General features: G+C 39.2%; 1 protein-coding gene and 1 pseudogene across 23 annotated transcripts in view; both read left to right on the top strand.

The window, feature by feature from the left end:
* LOC148360213 (protocadherin gamma-A4-like) overlaps window positions 1-25,169 on the top strand; it is a 275,781-nt gene that overhangs the window by 139,121 nt on the left and 111,491 nt on the right. Inside the window, exon 1 of one of the 23 annotated variants that reach the window (XM_088343694.1) lies at window positions 17,906-20,329. The exons of 21 other annotated variants lie outside the window; for them this stretch is intronic. In XM_088343694.1, coding sequence (XP_088199820.1) covers window positions 17,921-20,329 — 2,409 coding nt within the window. In that variant the 5' untranslated portion in view covers window positions 17,906-17,920. Of the gene's footprint in view, window positions 1-17,905; window positions 20,330-21,842; window positions 24,486-25,169 lie in introns of those variants that run through there. One more of the 23 variants, XM_088343683.1, reaches the window with a different exon arrangement.
* Window positions 8,823-14,182, top strand: LOC148360216 (protocadherin gamma-A11 pseudogene; annotated as a pseudogene).

Below are 25,169 nucleotides of genomic sequence, written 5' to 3'. Positions count from 1 at the left end.
GTATAAGAACAATAATAAAAGTTAAGTAAAATATTCCTTCCGTTTATCATGAGGCATGGAGAAACTACGTCATTCTTAAATTGATATGCACATAAAAGTTTGGATCATTAATCGAAGGATTTGAATAATTTCCTTTCTACTGTGTGTCTCATCCCAAAAATAAAGCTCCGATTCAAAGACAAAGAATGTACAGTGCAATATTTGTTTCTTTTTCTGTTTTTAAAATTCTGGCAAGTACCCTACTGTCAAGTCAAGTCATGTTTATTTGTATAGCCCTTAATCACAAAGAGTCTCAAGGGCTGTAATAAATATTTTTGATGATATTTTATACGGAACTGAGCTGTATCGTCACGTCATTCACTTTTGTTACTTTTCGTTGTTGCTTTTTAACACTTCAGATTGCATGGAAATAAATCAACGTCGGTTGATCTGCTGCAAAGCGCAAGTCGTTACACATTTTGGACTCTAGGAGACGCTGTTGACCCGTCTATGATTTTGGTGGTTGTCGTCATTCAGTCCTTCATAGTGACAAAGCAAGGGTGGAGATTTTCTGTCATTTGTTGACGGAGAGGGCTCGTGAAGCAAGCTCTGCATTTGCCGGTAAACGTCAGTGATCAGACAACGGATTATTTATCAAGATATTTCAAAATCTGCTTAATGTAGCGTGTTCCTTTTTGTTTACCATGGATGCTAGCCTTTTCCCTTTGCCGTGCGGATTATGGAGGTTGTTTTATGGATGGCGACAGCATATAGGAACAATCCTATTTCTGCTTCATTTGATCACGGTAGGGGGTCAAACTCGTTATTCCATTCCAGAGGAAATGAAGAAAGGTTCAGTGATTGGAAATGTGGCACAAGATCTTGGTTTGGATTTAAAGAGACTGATTTCCGGCCGTGCACGCATCGTGACGAGAGGAAAAATCCAGTATGCGGAGCTGAGAGCAGACAAAGGACTGCTGGTTGTCAATGACAGAGTGGACCGAGAGGAGCTTTGCGGGGATGTGACACAGTGTAGCTTTAGCTTTGAGATGATTCTCGAAAACCCGCTAGAGCTGCACAGAATAATTGTTGAAGTTTTGGATATTAATGATCATGCTCCTGTCTTTGCAAACGATAAAGCTCTTACTTTTGAAATAAGCGAATCGGCTGTAGTTGGAGTGCGGTTCCCATTAAAGAGTGCAGAGGATCAGGATGTGGGACAAAATGGGGTGCAAAATTATATTCTGGCACAAAACGGAAATTTTATTTTGAATCAGCATGCAAATCCAGATGGCAGCAAATTTGTTGAAATGGTTCTCCAGAAGCCTTTGGACAGAGAAAGACACCCCCGTTTGAATTTAAAATTAATTGCAATAGATGGAGGAACACCGCAACGATCTGGTACAATTAATATCAAAATTGATGTTTTGGATGCGAATGATAACGAACCAATTTTCAATCAATCTGTGTATAAGGCCTCTATTTTAGAAAACACAAACAAAGGAACAAGTATAATTACTGTAAATGCCACAGATGCTGATAGTGGTTCAAATGGACTCATCACTTATAGTTTGTCTGAAATGAAAGGCAGTGCAGCAAACATGTTTACAGTTGATGAAAGCACTGGCACAATTTATGTTTCTGGCCGAATAGACTTTGAAAGAAGCCAAAAGTATGAAGTGAGAGTGGAAGCAAAAGATCAGGGAGGACTGACTGGCACCAGTAAAGTCATAATTGACGTAATTGATGTAAATGACAATGCTCCAGTTATCAATGTAATGTCATTTTCAAGTCCACTTTCTGAGGATTCACCTCCCGGTACAACAATTGCAATTTTGAATATTTTAGATCAAGATGCTGAGAGAAATGGAGAAATTAAATGTTCTATTGACAAAAAACTTCCTTTTAAACTGGAAAGTTCTTTAACAAATTATTACAATTTGATTTTAGATCAATACTTGGATAGAGAACATGTCCCTGAATATAATATGACCATTACAGCCACAGATCTCGGAACACCTCCTCTTTTTAGTACAACAAAGCTGCATCTTAAAATTTCAGATGTAAATGACAATGCACCAATATTTGATAAAAATGTGTATTCTGCTTATGTTGCTGAAAATAACTCTCCTGGTGTTTCCATATTTGCTGTCATCGCTCAAGATTCTGATTCAAATCAAAATGCCAAAATTGCGTATCTCCTAGAGGACACTCAGATAAGCGGAAGCCCAGTTTCGTCATATGTGGCTTTGAATTCAGAAACCGGCGTCCTTACTGCAGTTCGATCTTTTGATTACGAGCAAATTAAGCAAGTGCATTTGGTGGTTAAAGCACAAGATGGAGGTTCTCCCCCGCTTAGTAGCAATGTGAGTGTCCGGTTATTGATCCAGGACCAGAACGACAACTCCCCTCAAATCCTGTACCCTGTCCAAACGGGTGGCCAAGCAATAGCGGAGATGGTGCCCCGCTCTGCAGAGGCAGGCTACCTGGTGAGCAAAGTGGTAGCGGTTGACGTGGACTGCGGACAGAATGCCTGGCTCTCTTATAAAGTGCTGAAGGCCACAGACAGGGCGCTGTTTGAAGTGGGCCTCCACAATGGAGAAATCCGAAGCATCCGGCAAGTGACAGATAAAGACGCCGTCAAACAAAGACTGACTGTGGTGGTGGAGGACAACGGGCAGCCCTCTCGTTCGGCCACAGTCGTGGTCAACGTGGTGGTGGCTGACAGCTTCCCTCAAGTGCTGTCGGAATTCAGCGACCTTGACAAGGACTACGACAACAACCTGACTTTTTACTTAGTCTTGGCTCTGGCTGTGGTCTCCTTTCTCTTCATTGTCTGCTTGCTGCTCATCATGTCGGTCAAAGTGTACAGGTGGAGGCAGTCTCGTGTCCTTTCCGACCTGCCCGTCATACCCTATTACCCGCCCAGGTTCTCGGATACTTTGGGGACGGCTACCCTCCCCCATATGTACAACTATGAGGTGTGTAGGACCACCGACTCCAGAAGGAGTGATGTAAAGAACATGCAAGCAATGAGTCAGAGTTTAGTGAGCGTGGATGGAGTTGATGCTGACAACAAGCAGATGGCGGGAAAATTTTCACAGATGTCCACTTTGGTAAGTCAATAATTCCCTACTTAATTCTATTTCTTATCCCAACACATGCAAAATATGTTCAGAATTTAGAACATGGGGGGATACATCCGGTGAAGGGCTTATTATTCAAAATATACCTCTGAGTAGGTATAGGCATGAGCTAATATTTCATAAATTGTAAAGTAAAGATAAAATATCACAGTATTTCAACCAGAAATCTCAATAGGAGATAACACACCTAACATGCCAAAGGTCCCCGGTTCAAGCCTGGGTGAAAACATATGTTGGCCTGGAGTAAGATGGGCGCCATCGGGCTGTACTTGCCTAAGACACATCACAGGAAATGGTGCCCCGACGACTTAAGTGGTTCAGGGATCCAACCAACCAACCAAGCTCTATACATATTCGACCCTTAAAACGTTTCTGTAACGTTATTATCTTTCATGATGTTGCTGTCCATGGTGTTGAAACAAGTTTCAGCTTTTCTTACGGCTTTAATCTTAACCCAGCAGCAGTTATAGTTCCCTTTCGAACAAATTCTCTTGTAATTTAGTTCTGTCACTCACTAACAAGAATGAGAGACAAGTTCTTAATTGAATAACAGAACCCTCTGCCCTAAATCATATCTGATCACCAGCTCATGATGTCGCCAATTGCATTCTACGGAGGCCTTGCCTTTATTGTCTTTGAACAAAAAGTGACTCCATACAACAAAGAGTGTTGTGTACTTTACATTACATTCATGTGTATGGAAACATCACATTCCACATAACCTGTACATTAATCAATGTTATCATGAAAAACGCATTTTTGCAGAGTTTATTCAGTTTAAAAAATGATCCGGTTGTTCAAACCTCACATTGTGTTTGCTGTTAAACGTCATATTGAAATATAATATTGTGAATGTGCTTAGTTGCTGTTGAGATTGTCATGATTGTTTTCTGTTATTAGTGTCAATAAATTTGTTCAAACCAAAACCAAAAAATGTGCAAATGTTCTTTATGTATAAATGCTTACTTTGAAATTGTGATAATGATAATTTTGTACAAAGACTATACCGATAGTGCTCATGCTAATAATTTTAATCGTGCAAATTATCTTTTTCTAAATGTGACTAAATTTAAGTTTCATACTCGTTTTTTTAATAAAATGGCAGCATGAAAATAGGATTAATAGTAATAAAAACATATGAAATTATTACATGCTTATTAATAATATGGTTAAATGATAAATATATGTTGAAAACTTGAAATTGTAGTAATTATATATTGTCGATACTATAGCATTCAGTTATAATAATAATTGTTTCTATAAAATGTTGCACACTGTATTTTTTTCAATATAACTTTCAAATGTATTGAATGCAGCAAAGGAGCACTTTATCCCTTTGAGTTATGAGTGGACATATTTTTTCTGCATCGCAGCACCTGTTATTCCACCTTTTAGACTCTGGAAGACGCTGTTGGCTTGGACATGATTTTTTTTTAGTTGACGTCATGCAGTCTTTCCTATAAGGGATGTACGAGGCGAGGTTTTCTGTCTTTTGTTGGCGACCGTGGCAAGAGAACGTAGACAGCACGCCTTGCGTTTGTTTCCCCCGCAATAGGAACAGACGGATTACACTAATTGGACATAACATTACTTTTGTTATTCATTCGTCATCATGTGCAGATACGGACGTCTTTCATGCACGAACTGGAGTCTATTTTCTGAATCAGGGTGGAAAATAAGGACGCTCATTTTCCTGATTCATCTTCTTGTGGTAGGTGGTCAGATTCGTTATTCTATCCCAGAAGAAATGAAGAAAGGATCATTGATTGGAAATGTGGCGCAAGATCTTGGCTTGGACACGAAAAGACTTGTTTCTGGCCGTGCACGCATTGTGACGGGAGAAAATATCCACTACGCGGAGCTAAGAGTAGACAAAGGGCTGCTGGTCGTCAATGACAGAATAGATCGGGAGGAGCTTTGTGGGGACGTGACACCATGCAGCCTAAGCTTCGAGATCATTCTAGAAAACCCATTGGAAATGCACAGAATACATATTGAAGTTTTGGATATTAACGACCACGCTCCTGACTTTCCTAATAAAGACAAAGCGCTCGCATTTGAAATAAGTGAAGGGGTGTCAGTCGGGGTACGTTTTCCCCTGCAGAGCGCAGAGGATCAAGATGTTGGACAAAATGCACTGCAAAATTATATTTTGTCACAGAACAATAATTTTGTTTTAAATCAGCTGTCAAATCCAGATGGCAGCAAATTTGTTGAAATGGTGCTCCAGAAGCCTTTAGATCGAGAACGACAACCCCGTTTGAATTTAAAACTAATTGCAGTAGACGGAGGAACACCGCAAAAATCTGGTACTGTAAATATTGAAATAAATGTACTGGATGCAAATGACAATGAACCAACGTTTGGACATTCAGTATATAAGGCCTCGGTCATGGAAAACACGATTAAAGGAACTAGTGTAATCACTGTAAATGCTACAGATGCTGACAGTGGTTCAAATGGACTCCTTATTTATAGTCTGGCTAAAATGAAAGGCTTTGCCGAAAACATATTTAATATTGATCAAAGCACAGGCACAATTTATGTTTCCGGACAAATAGACTATGAAAAAAACAGAAAATATGAAGTGAGAGTGGAAGCAAGGGATCAAGGCGGGCTGACTGGGACCAGTAAAGTCATCATTGATGTTATTGATGTAAATGACAATGCTCCAGTTATCAATATAATGTCATTTTCAAGTCTTCTTTCTGAAGATTCACCTCCTGGTACAACAATTGCAATTTTAAATATAAAAGATGTTGATTCTGACAGAAATGGAGAAATCAAATGTTCCATAGACAAAAAACTTCCTTTTAAACTAGAGACTTCTTTAACTAATTACTATAATTTAATTTTGGATCAATATTTAGATAGAGAATCTGTCCCAGAATACGACATAGAAATTACAGCCACTGACTTTGGAACACCTTCTCTATCGAGTTCAACAAAGTTGCATCTTAAAATATTAGATGTGAATGACAACCCACCAATATTTGGTAAAAACGTTTATTCCGCGTATGTCACTGAAAATAATTCACCTGGCGTTTCTATATTTGTTGTCACTGCTTTAGATGCTGATTGCAATCAAAATGCAAGGATTTCGTATCTTTTAGAGGACACTCAGATAAGTGGAAGTCCAATTTCTTCTTTTGTGGCTTTAAATTCTGAAACCGGCGTCCTCAGTGCAGTTCGATCTTTTGATTATGAGCAAATTAAGCAAGTGGACTTGGTAGTAAAAGCACAAGATGGAGGTTCTCCTCCACTCAGCAGCAATGTCAGCATCCAGATCCTTATCCAGGACCAAAATGACAACGCCCCTCAGATCCTATACCCGGTCCAGACTGGTGGCCAGACGTTGGCGGAAATGGTGCCCCGCTCTGCAGAGGTGGGCTACCTGGTGAGCAAAGTGGTGGCTGTGGACGTGGACTCCGGGCAGAACGCCTGGCTATCCTATAAGTTCTTGAAAGCCACAGACAGGGCACTGTTTGAAGTGGGCCTCCACAACGGAGAAATCCGATGCGTTCGCCAAGTGAACGATAAAGACGTCGTAAAACAAAGACTGACTGTGGTGGTGGAGGACAACGGGCGGCCCTCTCGTTCGGCCACGGTGGTGGTCAACGTGGTGGTGGCGGACAACTTCCCTCAAGTGTTGTCCGAGTTCAGCGACCTTGACAAGGAGTATGACAACAACCTGACTTTTTTTTTAGTCTTGGCACTGGCTGTGGTTTCCTTCCTCTTTGTTTTCTGCTTGCTGCTCATCATTTCGGTCAAAGTGTACAGGTGGAGGCAGTCTCGTGTTCTCTCCGACCTGCCCGTCATCCCCTATTACCCGCCAAGGTACTCGGATACATTAGGTACAGCCACCCTCCCCCACGTATACAACTATGAGGTGTGCAGGACCACCGACTCCAGAAAGAGTGACGTAAAGAACATGGAACTCATGAGTCACAGTTTAGTCAACGTGGATGGAATTAATGCTGACAATAAGCAAATGTCAGGAAACCTTTCGCAAATGTCAACTTTGGTAAGTCAATATGTTCACCATCCTTCTCTCTTTTTGGATGGTAATAGACACCTTGTTGCACTCTTGTGGAGTTTGATTTCAACATATTATTTCATTAGTTTCCCAATCAACCATCATGTTATCCCAGGTACAATCATATCCTTACTGCCAGAATAAAATTAGTTTTGAAATAACCATCGTAAGTGCACAACAAATTAGAAACTTAGCGCAGGTTAACTAGGGTTTTTTGAAAGAAAACCAATATCAGTGCACAAAGAAGCTTTGAAATTATTTAATGTCCCCAATAAGCAAGTCGGCGCCTTGCATGGCTGCATGGCCGTTAATGGTGTGTGAGTGTGTGTGTGTGAATGGGTAAGTGTGAAGCACGTTGTAAAGCGCTTTGGGAGGTCTTCATTGACTTGAAAAGCGCTATATAAATGCAGACCATTTATCATTTACCATTTCGGGGGAATAAGACAAAAAAAAAAAATAATAATAATAATAATAATATATATATATATATATATATATACATACATACAAAACTAGAACATTTTTAGTCTTTTCCAGTGTTCTTTTATTTTCAAAATAACTCCTTGGTAGATAATTTTATATAATTCAATAGAAAATAAATAAATTAAATTGTTAGAAAAGTTTAATCAGGATAATGCTGCTGTCCTACAATGTATGAATTATTTACAAAATAAAACTTTTTACTGTATAAACATTATAGATGCACATTCTTTTTGAGTAGCTGTCTATAGAACCTTTTTTCTCCTTAAATTAACTTACACACTTAGAAATTAAACAAAACACTGACTTTCACTCCCACCAACTCTCACTCTCATATAGGTGTATACTTGTTTTTTGATATTCTTATTATTTAAGTGAATTTGATAATACATGTTTCACAATCAAAACTGTGTTTAATCATTTTCACCTCATGTTGTCATCATTTTCCAGGTTCTATATTGATTTAGTTGATAGTTGATACTAGCACATAAGGTAATAATTTACATGCTGTATTTTCTTTTTTTCTTTTTTTTTAACTTTTTTTACTTTATTATTATCTTTATTTTTATATATGTATTACATTACTACAATACTATAAAATGAAGAGATTCTATGCATTTTATAGTATAGATTATACAGCAAGGATTGGCATTAACATATTACATTCCCTGGTGAGTTGTATTTGTGATATGAATAGCTGCAGGGAAACAAGTCAAGTCAAGTCAAGTCATTTTTATTTGTATAGCCCTAAATCACAAAGAGTCTCAAAGGGCTTCACAGATTATTACACTATATTACACGGACTATTTTTCAGCCGACGAGAAGAGTAGGTTATTCATATGCTATGGAGTAGAAGTGAGTTTTAAGCTTAGATTTAAACATTTCCACTGAGGTTGCAGATCGGATCTCAAGGGGAAGAGCATTCCACAGCACAGTTTTCAGCAATTCAGTTTGTAAATAAGCCTATATTTGTGTTGATCCATATTGTTGCAGTAAAGCTAAATACTTTCCCTTTGAAGCACTAATAAGGACCACGTTTGATTAATGTCCTGCACTGCAACTTCTGCTGTTACACAAAGTAGACTTTAGAGGTCGATGTTGGCTTGGCTATGGCTTTTCAGTGTGTTGTCGTTCACTGCTCTGTATACAAGAGAGGCAGCTGGGGAGATTTTTCTCTGTTGTCGGCGGTGAAGGCGACCGAGTGAGACGTACTCTTATCTTTGATTTTATTTCAATGTGGATTTGGAATTAAAATACACGAACCAAATTTATTTTTTTTGTCATGGATACTCGCGAATTTGTTCCTTTCTTGTGGATGCTATTTAATGGACGTCGACAGAAAATAAGAACACTCTTGTTACTGATTCTTTTGGTCGCTACGGTAGGAGGTCAAATTCGTTATTCCATCCCCGAAGAAATGAAGAAAGGTTCAGTGATTGGAAATGTCGCACAAGATCTCGGTTTGGACTTGAAAAGACTGATTTCTGGCCGTGCGCGCATCGTGACGGGAGGGAAAATCCAGTACGCAGAGCTGAGAGCAGACAAAGGGCTGCTGGTCGTCAATGACAGAATAGATCGTGAGGAGCTTTGCGGGGATGAAACGCCCTGCAGCTTCAGCTTTGAGATCATTCTAGAAAACCCTTTAGAGCTACATAGAATATTGGTCGAGGTTTTGGATATCAATGATCATGCTCCAACATTTGCAAATGATAAGGCTCTCATATTAGAAATGAGTGAATCCACTGCAGTGGGAGTGCAGTTTCCACTGCCAAGTGCAGAGGATCAAGATGTCGGGCAAAATTCATTGGGAAATTACATATTGTCACAGAACGACAATTTTATCCTGAAGCAGCTAGTGAATCCAGATGGTAGCAAATATGTTGAAATGGTTCTCCAGAAGCCTTTAGATAGAGAAAGACATCCCCGAGTGTTATTAAAGTTTATTGCAGTAGATGGTGGAACACCACAAAGGTCAGGTACTGTAAATATAGAGATAAATGTGCTTGATGCAAATGACAACAGGCCTGTATTCAACCAATCAGTGTATAAAACTAGTGTTGTGGAAAACCAAAGTAAAAGAGCTAATGTAATTCAGGTAAATGCGACAGATGCTGACAGCGGCTCAAATGCACTCATTACTTACAGTTTGTCCAAAAAGAAAGGCAGTGAAGCCGATATATTTCATATTGATCAAAGCACTGGCATTATTTCTGTGGCTGGTCACATAGATTATGAAAAGAGCAGAAAATATGAAGTGAGAGTGGAAGCACAAGATCAAGGTGGGTTAATTGGGACCAGTAAAGTTGTCATTGATGTTATTGATGTAAATGACAATGCTCCCGTTATTAACATAATGTCATTTTCAAGTCTACTTCCTGAGGATTCCCCACCTGGCACAACAATTGCAATTTTAAATATTATTGATGATGATTCTGAGAGAAATGGAGAAATCAGATGCTCAGTAGAACAAAAGTTTCCTTTTAAATTGGAAACTTCTTTAACTAACTACTACAAATTAATTTTGGATCAATATTTGGATAGAGAATCTGTTCCAGAATACAACATAACAATTACAGCCACAGATCTTGGAACACCTCCGCTGTCTAGTACAACAAAGTTGCATCTTAAAATCTCAGACGTGAATGACAACTCACCCATATTTGATAAAAGTATGTATTCTGCTTATGTCGCAGAGAATAATTCCCCTGGCGTTCCCATATTTGCGATCACTGCTCAAGATCCTGATTCAAATCAAAATTCAAGAATTTATTATCTCCTAGAAGACACCCAGATAAATGGAAGTCCAGTTTCTTCTTTTGTGGCTTTAAATTCTGAAACTGGTGTCCTCAGTGCAGTTCGATCTTTTGACTACGAGCAAATTAAGCAAGTGGACTTGGTGGTCAGAGCACAAGATAGAGGTTCCCCTCCGCTTAGTAGCAACGTGAGTGTCCAGATCCTGATCCAAGACCAAAACGATAATGCCCCTCAGATCCTGTACCCAGTGCATGTGGGTGGGTCTGCGCTAGCAGAAATGGTGCCCCGCTCAGCTGAAGCAGGCTACCTGGTGAGCAAAGTGGTGGCTGTGGACGTGGACTCCGGGCAGAACGCCTGGCTATCCTATAAGTTCTTGAAAGCCACAGACAGGGCACTGTTTGAAGTGGGCCTCCACAATGGAGAAATCCGAAGTGTTCGCCAAGTGACGGATAAAGACGCCGTCAAACAAAGACTGACTGTGGTTGTGGAGGACAACGGGCAACCCTCTCGTTCGGCCACGGTTGTGGTCAACGTGGCTGTGGCGGACAGCTTCCCTCAAGTGCTGTCCGAGTTCAGTGAGCTTGACAAGGAGTACGATGACAAGCTGACATTTTACTTAGTCTTGGCGCTGGCTGTGGTATCCTTCCTCTTCATTGTCTGCTTGCTGCTCATCGTGTCTGTCAAAGTGTACAGGTGGAGGCAGTCTCGTGTTCTCTCCGACCTGCCTGTCATCCCCTATTGCCCGCCCAGGTACTCGGATACTTTGGGTACAGCCACCCTCCCCCACATGTACAACTACGAGGTGTGCAGGACCATAGACTCCAGAAGGAGTGACGTGAAGAACCTGCCAGCCATGAGTCAGAGTTTAGTGAGCGTGGATGGAGTTGATACTGACAACAAGCAAATGTCAGGAAACTTTTCACAAATGTCAACTTTGGTGAGTCAATATGTTCACCATCCTTCTTCTTTATCTTGTTCAATGTACCCTTATCCGTCTTGCTTAAATGTTTTTGGCACCTTCCTGTACTTTTTGTGGAGCGAGGAGGTCTCAACATCCATATTGCATTTATATTAATTTATTAACCAAGTATCAAGTGAAACATTTCAATAATGTTTTTTCATCGGAATAAAATATTAGTTTAAAACAATCAGTGGAAGAGCTAAAATAAATATGAATACTAGTAGCAATAGCAAAGTCATTAGTATTTGTTGGTAGTGGGAAAATATTTTTGTTTTTCAACAAAAAGAGACGAAACAACTACAGTACTTTTTGCTGGACTCATTACTGCACGAAAGGCTGTGCAACATTTCCTTGACCTGTTCTTAAATATATCAAAATTGTTTCAAAAAAAGAAAATAATAATTGTAGCTTAAAGAATTATTAATTGTGTTTGTACAAAGACTCTGCAGTTTCATATTGTAACGTGAAAATATGTTAAATGCAAATACTGCTTGTCTAAATATTTTAAATTTGACTTTGCCATTTTAGAAGTTGCTGTCCATTGCACTCTTTTTTTATCTTTTAAAATATTTTCACTCTAAACATCCAACATCTTCTACTCACTCTGACTCCCGCATAAATGTCACCTTAGTTTAATATTCTAAATATGTCGGTGAATTTTTATATTAAATGTTTCACAAGTAACTGAAATCTTGTCATTTTCATGACTTGTTATCAAAATCCATGCTTTATTGATTTTGATGATGTTAATATACCACAAACATGGACACATTCTCCACTCGTTGCCTGTGCAAAGCCCAAAACAACATCGATGACAGGTTGATATATTATTAATATATTGTTTTAAATCTTTTTTTTTATCATTCTGTACATTTTTACCTTTTGTTCGACTTGCGCTGAAAGGAAAAGCCCTCATATTTTGTTTTACTTGTATAAAGACAATAAAGGCTATTTATTCGTGTATAATGGTTTGCATGCTATTGCACAATATGGTATTGGCTGACAGTTGGCATGTGATTATTATAATTTATTGTTGTTTTATTGGGGTGGCACAGCGGCTGAGTGGTAAACATGTCTGGGAGTTTTAAAGTCATGGGATCAAAACCAGTGCTGAGTTTGCATGTTCTCCCTGTGCTTGTGTGGGTTTCCTCCTACTCTTCAAAAACATGCATGGCCGGTATAAATGGTCCCTAGGCGTAAATGAGCGAGTGAATGGTTGTTAGTCCCTGTGTGCCCTGCGACTGGCTGGCAACCAGTTCAGGGTGTCCCATGCCCACTGCCCGCAGACGGCTGTGATAGGCTCCAGCAAGCAGTGGAGATAATGGATGGATGTTGTTTTTTTTGCCATGTAAACATTATATCCATGTTATTTGATTACATAACATCGATTGGAATTTCTGCCCAGTTCCGGCAGTGCAGATGCTGTTTTTCCACATTTTAAACTTTGGGGGACGCTGCTGGCTTGGCAATGGCTTTTCTGTGTGTCGTCGTCATGCAGTGTTCCATACAAGAGAGGCCGCTGAGGAGATTTTTTTCTCATTGTTTTCGGCGAAGCCGACCGACCGATGACGCAGTCTGATCTTTGCTTACATTTTGATGTTGATCAGGAGCTAACAAGCTTAAAACAGATTACTTACTGTTAATATGTGTTTTTATTTGATTTTTTTTGTCGTCATGGAGGCTTCTTTAGTATGAAAACTTTTCAATTTCAATAAATTGAAGCAACTTTCTCTTTTTTTTATCAAATTTATAACATAGCTTGATTTTAGGCTTTTTCAGCCCCTCTTAATTTATGTATAAGTTTCAATAGTACATGTAAATATATAACAATAAAGTAATACTGGTAGCTTTATTAATTTGGTTTGGACACAAACTCTGCAGTATATTATTGTAAAATCTAAATATGATGAGCTGGGGGCCTTTGAGCAATACTCATGGTTTCAGCGGGGTTGGGCGGGGAGAAGTCCTGGGGTAAAGGAGCAAAACATTGATGACCAGTGGTCCCCAGCTGATGACCCAGTAAAGCCCAAGTGTTAGGGGTGCACAAACATAGAACTGCCTGGCATTAATACCACCAAGCCTGTATTTCCAATTGATAAATGCACATTGTTGAGTTCAATAATAAAAAATGTAAACTACACTTCTAGTTGTTAATTTAATTTCTGTCCATGGTACTTCGTCTGTCCTTCAATTGACTCACATGTTCGTAAACAATTCAAAAAGTATGTGCTCACGCTGACTGCAGCACATATGTATTTATTGTCATATTCTAAATATTTTCATTAATTAACACACACCACAAATAAAAACTGTGATTTCTTATAATTTTCACATGTTGTCATCAACTTTCAGGCTTGATATGAATATGTTGATAATAATGTTGATTGTAGCACTTAAATGACTAATGGCTTACAGACTATTGCATAATATACTGGCTCGTGCGCTGCATATTATTATTCTATTTATTTATCATTTTATTATTATTGAACTGCAGAGATTGCCACAACCATTTTTTCTGGGAAGCTTGTTTTGTGTTTTTAATTGCTGCATGGAAAGGTTTTCAGTTGTTATTTTCTTACTCATATTTTTTAGGGCTCTATTGTATTACAGTGTAGCTCATCAAATTCCTTTTCACAAGCTGTAAGTGACCACATGCAATGCCTGGTTCGTTCCTGCAGTGAAACTCCTGCTGTTACACAGTGTCGACTTTAGGGGACACTATTTGATTGGCTATGGCTTTTTCGTGTTGTTGTCATGCAGAGTTCCATACAAGGGAAGCAGATGAGATTTTTTTCTCATTTGTCGGCGGTGCAGGCAAGGGAATGAACCGCAGTCAGATAATCTCCTTCATTAAAACTTGGATCATAAATTGATGAAGAAAAATATTTTTACTATAATATTGTTATCTTGATTATGCTTTTGTTTTTTGTCATGGGGACTCGCCGATTTAGCTTTAACCCACGGAGATTATTTAACGGACGTCAACGGATAATAAGAATCCTCGTGTTGCTGCTTCATTTGGTCACTACGGTAGGAGGTCAAATTCGTTATTCTATACCTGAAGAAATGAAGAAAGGTGCCGTGATTGGAAATCTCGCACAAGACCTCGGATTGGACGTTAAGAGACTAATTTCTGGCCGTGCGCGCATCGTGACGGGAGGAAATATCCAGTACGCAGAGCTGAGAGCAGACAAAGGGCTTCTGGTCGTCAATGATAGAATAGATCGGGAAGAGCTTTGCAGGGATGTGACGCCGTGCAGCTTCAGCTTCGAAATCATCCTGGAAAACCCCTTAGAACTCCACAGAATAATTATTGAGGTTTTGGATATCAATGATCACGCTCCAACATTTGCAAATGACAAAGCTCTCATATTTGAAATAGGTGAGGGGACTGCAGTTAATGTGCAATTTCCACTGCCGAGTGCAGAGGATCAAGATGTGGGGCAAAATGCTTTGCAAAATTACCTATTATCACAGAATGACAATTTTATTCTGAATCAGCATGCAACTCCAGATGGCAGCAAATATGTCGAGATGGTGCTCCAGAAGCTTCTAGACAGAGAGAGTAATCCTTTTTTGAATTTAAAGTTGATTGCAGTAGATGGGGGAACACCGCAGAGGTCAGGCACTGTAGAAATTGAAATAAATGTGATAGATGCAAATGATAACAAGCCTGTATTCAACCAATCAGTGTATAGGGCTAGTGTTTTAGAAAACACAAATAAAGGAGCTAGTATTATAACAGTAAATGCTACAGATGCTGACAGTGGCCCAAATGCACTTATCTCTTACAGTTTGTCCAAAATGAAAGGCAGTGAAGCAGATATGTTTGTTATTGATCAGAGTGCAGGCATTATTTATGTGTCCGGTCATATAGATTATGAAAAGAACAAAAAATATGAAGTCAGAGTGGAAGCAAAAGATCAAGGGGGGTTGATTGGGACCAGTAAAGTTATCATTGATGTTACTGATGTAAATGATAATGAACCTGTTATCAATATAATGTCCTTTTCAAGTCCTCTTACTGAGGATTCTCTTCCTGGTACGACAGTTGCTATTTTGAACATAAAAGATGCGGATTCTGGGAAAAATGGAGGAATTAAATGTTCTATAGACAATAAACTCCCTTTTAAATTGGAGACATCTATAACAAATTACTATAATTTGATTTTAGATCAATACCTGGATAGAGAATCTGTCTCTCAATATAACATAACAATAACAGCCACTGATCTGGGGACACCTCCTCTTTCTAGCACAACAATGTTGTATCTTAAAATCTCGGATGTAAATGACAATGCACCAATATTTGATACAAATATGTACTCCGCTTATCTTGCTGAAAATAATTCACCTGGCGTTTCCATTTTTGCTGTCACTGCACGAGATGCTGATTCAAATCAAAATGCCAGAATTTCTTATCTTCTAGAGGACCGTCAGATAAGCGGAAGTCCAGTTTCTTCTTTTGTAGCTTTGAATTCTGAAACCGGCGTCCTCAGTGCAGTTCGATCTTTTGACTACGAGCAAATTAAGCGAGTGGATTTGGTGGTTAAAGCACAAGATGGAGGTTCTCCTCCACTCAGCAGCAATGTTAGTGTTAGGATCCTTATTCAAGACCAGAACGACAATGCCCCTCAAATCCTGTACCCGGTCCAGAAAGGCGGCCAGATGCTCTCAGAAATGGTGCCCCGCTCAGCAGAGGCAGGCTATCTGGTGAGCAAAGTGGTGGCAGTGGATGTGGACTGCGGGCAGAACGCTTGGCTCTCCTATAAAGTGTTAAAAGCAACAGACAGGGCGCTGTTTGAAGTGGGCCTCCACAACGGAGAAATCCGAAGCGTTCGCCAAGTGAACGATAAAGACGCCGTCAAACAAAGACTGACAGTGGTTGTGGAGGACAATGGGCAGCCCTCTCGTTCTTCCACGGTGGTGGTCAACGTGGTGGTGGCAGATAGCTTCCCTCAAGTGTTGTCCGAGTTCAGCGACCTTGACAAGGAGTACGACAACAACCTGACATTTTTTTTAGTCTTGGCACTGGCTGTGGTTTCCTTTCTCTTCGTCTTCTGCTTGCTGCTCATTATTTCGGTCAAAGTGTACAGGTGGAGGCAATCTCGTGTCCTTTCCGATCTGCCCGTCATCCCCTATTACCCGCCCAGGTACTCAGATACTTTGGCGACAGCAACCCTCCCCCATGTGTACAACTATGAGGTGTGCAGGACCACTGACTCTAGGACTGACGTGAAAAACATGCAAACCATGAGTCAGAGTTTAGTGAACGTAGATGGAGTTGATGCTGATTTGCTGCATGACAACAAGCAGATTTCAGGAAACTTTTCACAAATGTCAACTTTGGTGAGTAATCAATTTCACAGTTCTTTTTTTTCTATTTTTCAATAGTTATTTTCACCGTTTTTCAATTTTTGTGGAGCCATGTGTTCTCAACATTAACTTTTTTATAATAATTTACCAACCAAATATTAAGTCAACCCAAAAAAAATCATATCATCATCGCATATATAAATTATTGATTTTGAATATATCTACTTTAAGCACAAAAGAGAAATATGAGTACTTATTGTTCTGTCATTTTTTTAAGTAGTAACAACTTCAACAAAAATCTTCGGTATTAATTTGAAAACAGATAAGATAAAAAGTTAATACATTTCTTCACTTTGGGCTTTTTCAGTCTACCTCTAATTTCAAGATAAAAGACCTAATAGTTCTTATAAAGCTATAAAATGTTTCATGTGACCAATAAATCATCATTTTAAAACAGTGAAATAATACGGATAGCTTCATTAATTTTATATCCGGATCATAATATAGCAACAAATATATATGATGAATGCACATTGTTTATTTTAACACTTTCAACATTATATAATATCCCTGTTTTTAAAGTCGCTGTCCATGGTACAAATATGTCCTTCAAATGCCATCAACTGCTAGGCTTGGTATAGATTTTGATGATCTTGATGTTGGCACTAACACATAACTAGATAATGGTATGGATGCTATTGAATTTTGTTATACAGTACTGGTTGCACATTATTCTTATTATTATTTATTTGACTATTGCCGTTATCATATGACGAAATATACGAATCAAATATTGGCACTAATATTGTACATTTTCTGGTGGGTCCTTTTGTGTTTTTTATTTGCAGAAAGGAAATATTTTCCTAAATTATTTTTTTACTTGTATCACATTTTTATAACTTTATAGTGTTACGAAATGGCGTATTAGTTTATATCAGACAAGCTCATTGGGACCATACTTGATTTTTGCCCGGTTCCAACCTCCTGTAATGCAGCTCCTGCTCTCCCACATTTCAGACTTTAGGGGACGCTGTTGGCTTGGCTATGGCTTTTCTATGCGTTGTCGTCACGCAGTGCTCCATACAAGAGAGGCAGTTGGGGAGTTTTTTTTTCCTCTTTTGTCGGCGGCGAAGGCAACGGATTGAGACGCAGTCTGATCGTTGCTTGTATTTTGATGTTGATCTGGAATTGACGTAGAAGGAAACATAAATTACTACTAATTTTGGTTTCTATTTCAATTTTGTCATCATGGAGCCTCGCATATTTCTCACTGCCACATGGAGATTATTCAACGGACGTCGAAAGAAAACAGGAACGTTCGCCTTTTTGCTTTATTTAATCACCTCGGTGGGAGGTCAAATTCGTTATTCGATACCAGAAGAAATGAAGAAAGGATCGGTGATTGGAAATGTGGCCCAAGATCTTGGTTTGGATAACAAGAGACTCGTTTCAGGGCGGGCCAGAATTTTGACGGAGGATAACATCCAGTACGCGGAGCTGAGAGCAGACAAAGGACTGCTGGTCGTCAATGACAGAATAGATCGGGAGGAGCTTTGCGGGGATGTGACGCCCTGCAGTTTTGGCTTTGAAATAATTCTAGAAAACCCCTTAGAGCTGCATAGAATAGATGTGGAGGTATTTGATATTAATGATCATGCACCAATCTTTAAGAATATGAAAGCTGTCAGTTTTGAAATTAGTGAATCAGCTGCAGTCGGTGTGCGGTTCCCTATAAAGAGTGCAGAGGACCAAGATGTGGGGCTAAATACGTTGCAAAATTATATTTTGTCACCAAATGACAATTTTATTCTGAATCAGCATGAAAATCCAGATGGAAGCAAATATGTTGAAATGGTTCTCCAAAAGCCTCTCGACAGAGAGGGACACCCCCGTTTGAATTTGAAATTAATTGCCGTCGACGGGGGAACACCACAAAGGTCAGGTACTGTAAATATTGAAATAAATGTACTGGATGCAAATGACAATGAACCAACGTTTGGTCATTCAGTATATAAGGCCTCTGTCATGGAAAACACGATTAAAGGAACGAGTGTTATCACTGTAAATGCTACAGATGCCGACAGTGGTTCAAATGGACTTCTTATTTATAGTTTGTCTGAAATGAAAGGTAATGCAGCAAACATGTTTATTATTGATGAAAACACTGGGACAATTTATGTTTCTGGTCAAATAGACTTTGAAAAAAGCAGAAAGTATGAAGTGAGAGTCGAAGCAAAAGATCAGGGCGGACTAACTGGGACTAGTAAAGTCATAATAGATGTTATTGACGTTAATGACAATGCTCCAGTCATCAATATAAAATCATTTTCAAGTCCTCTTTCTGAAGATTCACCTCCCGGTACAACAATAGCAATCCTTAACATAAAAGATGTTGATTCTGAGAGAAATGGACAGATTAAATGCAGCATTAATGGAAAACTTCCTTTCAAAATCGAGCCATCTATTATGAATTATTTTAATTTGATTTCAGATCAATATTTTGATAGAGAGTCTGTCCCAGAGTATAGTGTAACAATTACAGCCACTGATCTCGGAACACCTCCTCTCTCTAGTACAACAAATTTTCATCTCAAAATCTCAGATGTAAATGACAACGCACCTATATTCGATAAAAACATTTATTCTGCTCATGTCGCAGAAAATAACTCTCCTGGCGTTTCCATATTTGCTGTTACGGCTCAAGATCCTGATTCAAATCAAAATGCAAGAATTTCTTATCTCTTAGAGGATACTCAGATAAGTGGAAGTCCAGTTTCTTCTTTTGTGGCTCTAAATTCTGAAACTGGCATCCTCAGTGCAGTTCGATCTTTTGATTATGAGCAAATAAAGCAAGTCGAGTTGGTGATAAAAGCACAAGATGGAGGTTCTCCTCCACTCAGCAGCAATGTTAGTGTCAGGATCCTTATTCAAGACCAGAACGACAATGCCCCGCAAATACTGTACCCTGTCCAGGCTGGTGGGCAGACACTGGCGGAAATGGTGCCCCGCTCAGCAGAGGCGGGTTACCTGGTGAGCAAAGTGGTAGCGGTGGATGTGGACTGCGGGCAGAACGCCTGGCTCTCCTATAAAGTGTCGAAAGCCACAGACAGGGCGCTGTTTGAAGTAGGCCTCCACAACGGAGAAATCCGAAGTGTCCGTCAAGTAAATGATAAAGATGCCATCAAACAAAGACTGACAGTGGTGGTGGAGGACAACGGGCGGCCTTCTCGTTCGGCCACGGTGGTGGTCAACGTGGTGGTGGCGGACAGCTTCCCTCAAGTGCTGTCTGAGTTCAGTGACTTTGACAAGGACTACAATGACAATCTGACTTTTTACCTGGTCTTGGCACTTGCTGTGGTATCCATCCTCTTCATTGTCTGCTTGCTGCTCATCGTATCGGTCAAAGTGTACAGGTGGAGGCAGTCTCGTGTCCTAGCTGACCTGCCCGTCATCCCCTATTACCCGCCCAGGTACTCGGATACTTTGGGTACAGCCACCCTCCCCCACATGTACAACTACGAGGTGTGCAGGACCATCGACTCCAGAAGGAGTGACGTGAAGAACATGCAAGCCATGAGTCAGAGTTTAGTGAGTGTGGATGGAGTTGATACTGACAACAAGGTATTGTCAGGAAACTTTTCACAGATGTCAACTTTGGTGAGTCATTGTTTTCACCACTCTTCTCTATCTTGCTCAAATGTTATTGGCACGTTCTTGTACTTTTTGTGGAGCTGGGAGTTTTTAACATGTCTCAATATCTATATAAAATGTACATTAATTTAGCAACCAAGTATCAAGTCAATCATAGTTCAATCATTTTCTTGCATGTATGGGATGTAAAATCTGAATTTAAAATAACTATTGAAAGACCTAAAAATACATATCAATACTGAGCATAAAGTCGCTAGTATTATTTGAGAAGTGGGGAATTATACTAATTTGAAAACAAAAGTAAGATAAAAAGTTACATTCCTTCACTTTAGACTTATTAGTGCATTTGAGCCTATACAAAATTTCCTGTGACCAACTCATTGAAAACAGCTATTCTTAAATACATATAAATGGTTTGAAAATAGTAAATTATTACTTGTAGCTTAAATAAATATTATTTTCAATGGTACAAACTCAATGCAGTATCATATTGTAACGTGTAAATACATTAAATGCACATTGCTTGTTTAAATTGTTTAAATTGACTTTCCCTTTCTTAAGTCGCTGTCAGTGGCACTCTTTTTTTTTCTTTCAAATGATTTTCACTCTATAAAAACATCCAACAACTTCTGCTCACTCAGACTTCAGTATACAGTATAAATGCACACCTTAGTTTAATATACTAAATATTTCGCTGATTTTTAAAAATTATTTACAAGTACCTGGATTCTTATCATTTTCATATCTTCTATAATTTTCATTTGATATAGATTTGGATGATGTTGATTGTCGCGCAAACGTGGACATATTACTCCACTTGGTGCCCCGGCAGAGCCCAACACAGCATCAAGTACACTTTACATCCAGGTCCACACATATTTATGATTGATTTTAACGGTTTTTATCCTTTTGCACATTTTACCTTTGTATTTTGTATTACTGAAAGGAGAAACCCTACAGTTTTGTCACACTTGTATAATGACAATAAATTTATTTATTCATTCCTCCATAATGGTTTGCATGCTATTGCATAATATTCTATTGGCTGACGAGTTTCATGTTATTGATTAATAATAATAATAATACATTGTATTTCAAAGCGCGTTTCAGGTCGCTGCACAAATAAGTAGGACACAATAGAGCAAAGAAGAGCAAAACTAGAGTAAAACAAGCAAGTAGTAAATAGCCAATAAAACATATTAGTGTTAAAAAGGGTGTTATTATTATCATTATTGTGGTATTATTACCATATACCGTACACATACTATAGGTATTGTTTTATTTATAAAGATAACATAATAGGATACTGTGACATAATACATTTTCTGCGGAATAATTTTTGTGTTTTTTTAACTGCAGCAAATATAAATATTTCAGATTTTTATTTTTTTACCGAAGGTTATACTTTTATTGGTATTTGGTGTTGCAATTCGGTTCATTAACTGAGAAGGACCATAGTAGTTCCTACATTGCAGCTCCTGCTTTTCCACATTTCCGACTTTAGGGGACGCTGTTTGCTTAACTATGGCTTTTCGATGGGTTGTCGTCAGGCAGTGCTCTCTCCATAAAAGGGGGCAGCTGGGGATTTTTTTTTTCTCTTTTGTCGACGGCAAAGGAAACTAGATGAGACGCAGTCTGATTGTCGCTACATTTTGACGTTGATCTTGAATTAACAGACACAAAACAGATTTACCTCCCTACGATGTTGGGTTCTATTTTTATTCATTTATTGCTCTTCATGGAAAATCGCAGATTCACCTCTTCCTCGTGGAGTTATTTTACTGGACGTCGACAGAAAATAGGACCTCTCGTGATGCTGCTTCATTTGATCACCACGGTAGGAGGTCAGATTCGTTATTCTATACCAGAAGAAATGAAGAAAGGATCCGTGATTGGAAATGTGGCACAAGATCTCGGTTTGGATAATAAGAGACTCGTTTTAGGGCGGGCCCGAATTTTGACCGAGGATCACATCCAGTATGCGGAGTTAAGAGCAGACAAAGGGATGCTAGTCGTCCATGACAGAATAGATCGGGAGGAGCTTTGCGGGGATGTGACCCCGTGCAGCTTCAGCTTTGAGATGATTCTAGAAAACCCTTTAGAGCTGCATAGAATAATTGTAGAGGTGTTTGATATTAATGATCATGCACCAGTCTTTCCAATCAAAGAAAAAGCTCTTATGTTTGAAATCAGTGAATCTGCTGTAGTAGGGGTGCAGTTTCCACTGCCAAGTGCTGAAGATCAAGATGTGGGGCAAAATACGTTGAAAAATTATGTTTTATCACCAAATGAAAATTTTATTCTGAATCAGCATGAAAATCCAGATGGCAGCAAATATGTTGAAATGGTTCTTCAGAAGCCTCTAGACAGGGAGAGACAACCCCGATTGTTATTAAAGTTAATTGCAGTGGACGGAGGCACACCGCAAAGATCTGGTACAGTAAACATTGAAATAAATGTGTTAGATGCAAATGACAACCAACCTGTTTTTAACCAGCAGGTGTATAAAGCTACTGTTGTTGAAAACACAAATACAGGTGTAAGTATAATAACTGTAAATGCCACAGATCCTGACAGTGGGTCAAATGGAATAATCACTTTCAGTTTATCTAAAACCAAAGGAAATGCTGCAGATATTTTTAACATTGATGAAAACACCGGTACAATGTATGTTTCTGGTCAAATAGACTTTGAAAAAAGCAGGAAATACGAAGTGAGAGTCGAAGCAAAAGATCAGGGTGGACTAACTGGGACTAGTAAAGTCATAATTGATGTAATTGACGTGAATGACAATGCTCCAGTCATCAATATAAAATCCCTTTCAAGTCCTCTCTCTGAAGATTCACCTCCGGGTACAACAATAGCAATCCTTAACATAAAAGATGTTGATTCTGAGAGAAATGGACAAATTAAATGCAGCATTGATGGAAAACTTCCCTTTAAAATTGAGCCATCTATTACTAATTATTATAATTTGATTTCAGATCAATATTTTGATAGGGAGTCTGTCTCAGAATACAACATAACAATTACAGCCACAGACTTCGGAACACCTCCCCTTTCGAGTACAAAAAAGTTACACTTTAAAATATCAGATGTCAATGACAATGCACCATTATTTGATAAAAACATTTATTCCACTTATGTCACTGAGAATAACTCTCCTGGCATTTCCATATTTGCTGTCACTGCTCGAGATGCTGATTCAAATCAAAATGCTAGAATTTCTTATCTCCTTGAAGACATTCAGATTGGTGGAAGTCCAGTTTCTTCTTTTGTGGCTTTAAATTCTGAAAACGGTGTCCTCAGTGCAGTTCGATCTTTTGATTATGAGCAAATTAAGCAAGTCGAGTTGGTGATTAAAGCACAAGACGGAGGCTCTCCACCACTCAGCAGCAACGTTAGTGTCAGGATCCTTATCCAGGACCAGAACGACAACACCCCGCAAATTTTGTACCCGGTCCAGGCGGGAAGCCAGGCACTGGCAGAGATGGTGCCACGTTCTGCAGAGACGGGCTACCTGGTAAGCAAAGTGGTGGCAGTGGACGTGGACTCTGGGCAAAACGCCTGGCTCTCCTATAAAGTTTTGAAAGCCACAGACAGGGCGCTATTTGAAGTGGGCCTACACAATGGAGAAATCCGAAGCGTCCGCCAAGTGACAGATAAAGACGCCATCAAACAGAGACTAACTGTGGTGGTAGAGGACAACGGGCGGCCCTCTCGTTCGGCCACAGTAGTGGTCAACGTGGCGGTGGCGGACAACTTCCCTCAAGTGCTCTCAGAATTCAGCGACCTTGACAAGGACTACGACAACAACCTCACATTTTACTTAGTCTTGGCGCTGGCTGTGGTCTCCTTTCTCTTCATTGTCTGCTTGCTACTCATCATAACGGTCAAAGTGTACAGGTGGAGGCAGACTCGCGTCCTCTCTGATCTGCCCGTCATCCCCTATTACCCGCCAAGGTACTCGGATACTTTGGGGACAGCCACCCTCCCCCACGTGTACAACTACGAGGTGTGTAGGACCACTGACTCCAGAAGGAGTGACGTGAAGAACATGTCAGCCCTGAGTCAGAGCTTAGTCAGCGTTGACGGAGTCGATGCTGATTTGCCTAATGACAACAAGCAGATGTTAGGAAACTTTTCACGAATATCAACTTTGGTGAGTCATTAATTTATACAATTTTCAATTGTTATTTGGACCTTCTTGCACTTTTTGTGGAGGCAGGTGTGTTCTCAACATTTTGACTTTGTATTGATTTTTAAACCAAATTTCAAGTCAACCAAAGTACAATCATTTTCTATATTGGAACTTAAAATAACTTGATGTTCAGAGAGACAAATACAAGTACTTTTTGCCACGTCAATAGTTTATCTTACAGGAACATTCTTTTCCCGAGTCAACAAAACTGTTATAATAATTTGAAAACTGGGGACAAAAGAGATGCATCATTGGTTGCCTTTGGGCTTGTTCTGTCTTCAAAATTTTAAGTCCGCAGTACAAAATCGTAACATATAAATATGATAAATGCACATTGTTTGTTTGAATGTTATGTAACAGTTCACATTTTTAAGTCGCTGTCCATGGTACCCTATAGTGCCTCAAATGGCTCACAGATTTAAATTCTAACAACATTAACTCACTCCAACTGCATGTGCATTTAGTTGCATATTATTATTTCCAGGAGTTTTGAGACAAAATGTTTCAAAAATAACTGAACAATAACTGCACATTATTTTATTATAATTTATTTGACTATTATCTTTAGTATCATATTACTATATAGGTTTATTATACATCACTTTTTTAGATTATATAGCGGGGATTGGCACCTATATAATGCAT

The sequence above is a fragment of the Urocampus carinirostris genome, chromosome 9 (assembly GCF_059441175.1).
Source record: "Urocampus carinirostris isolate Australia breed hairy pipefish chromosome 9, RoL_Ucar_1.0, whole genome shotgun sequence".
Taxonomy (NCBI): Eukaryota; Metazoa; Chordata; class Actinopteri; order Syngnathiformes; family Syngnathidae; genus Urocampus; species Urocampus carinirostris.
Note: the sequence above shows the minus strand (reverse complement) of the source record. Positions and strands in the feature narration are given on the sequence as shown.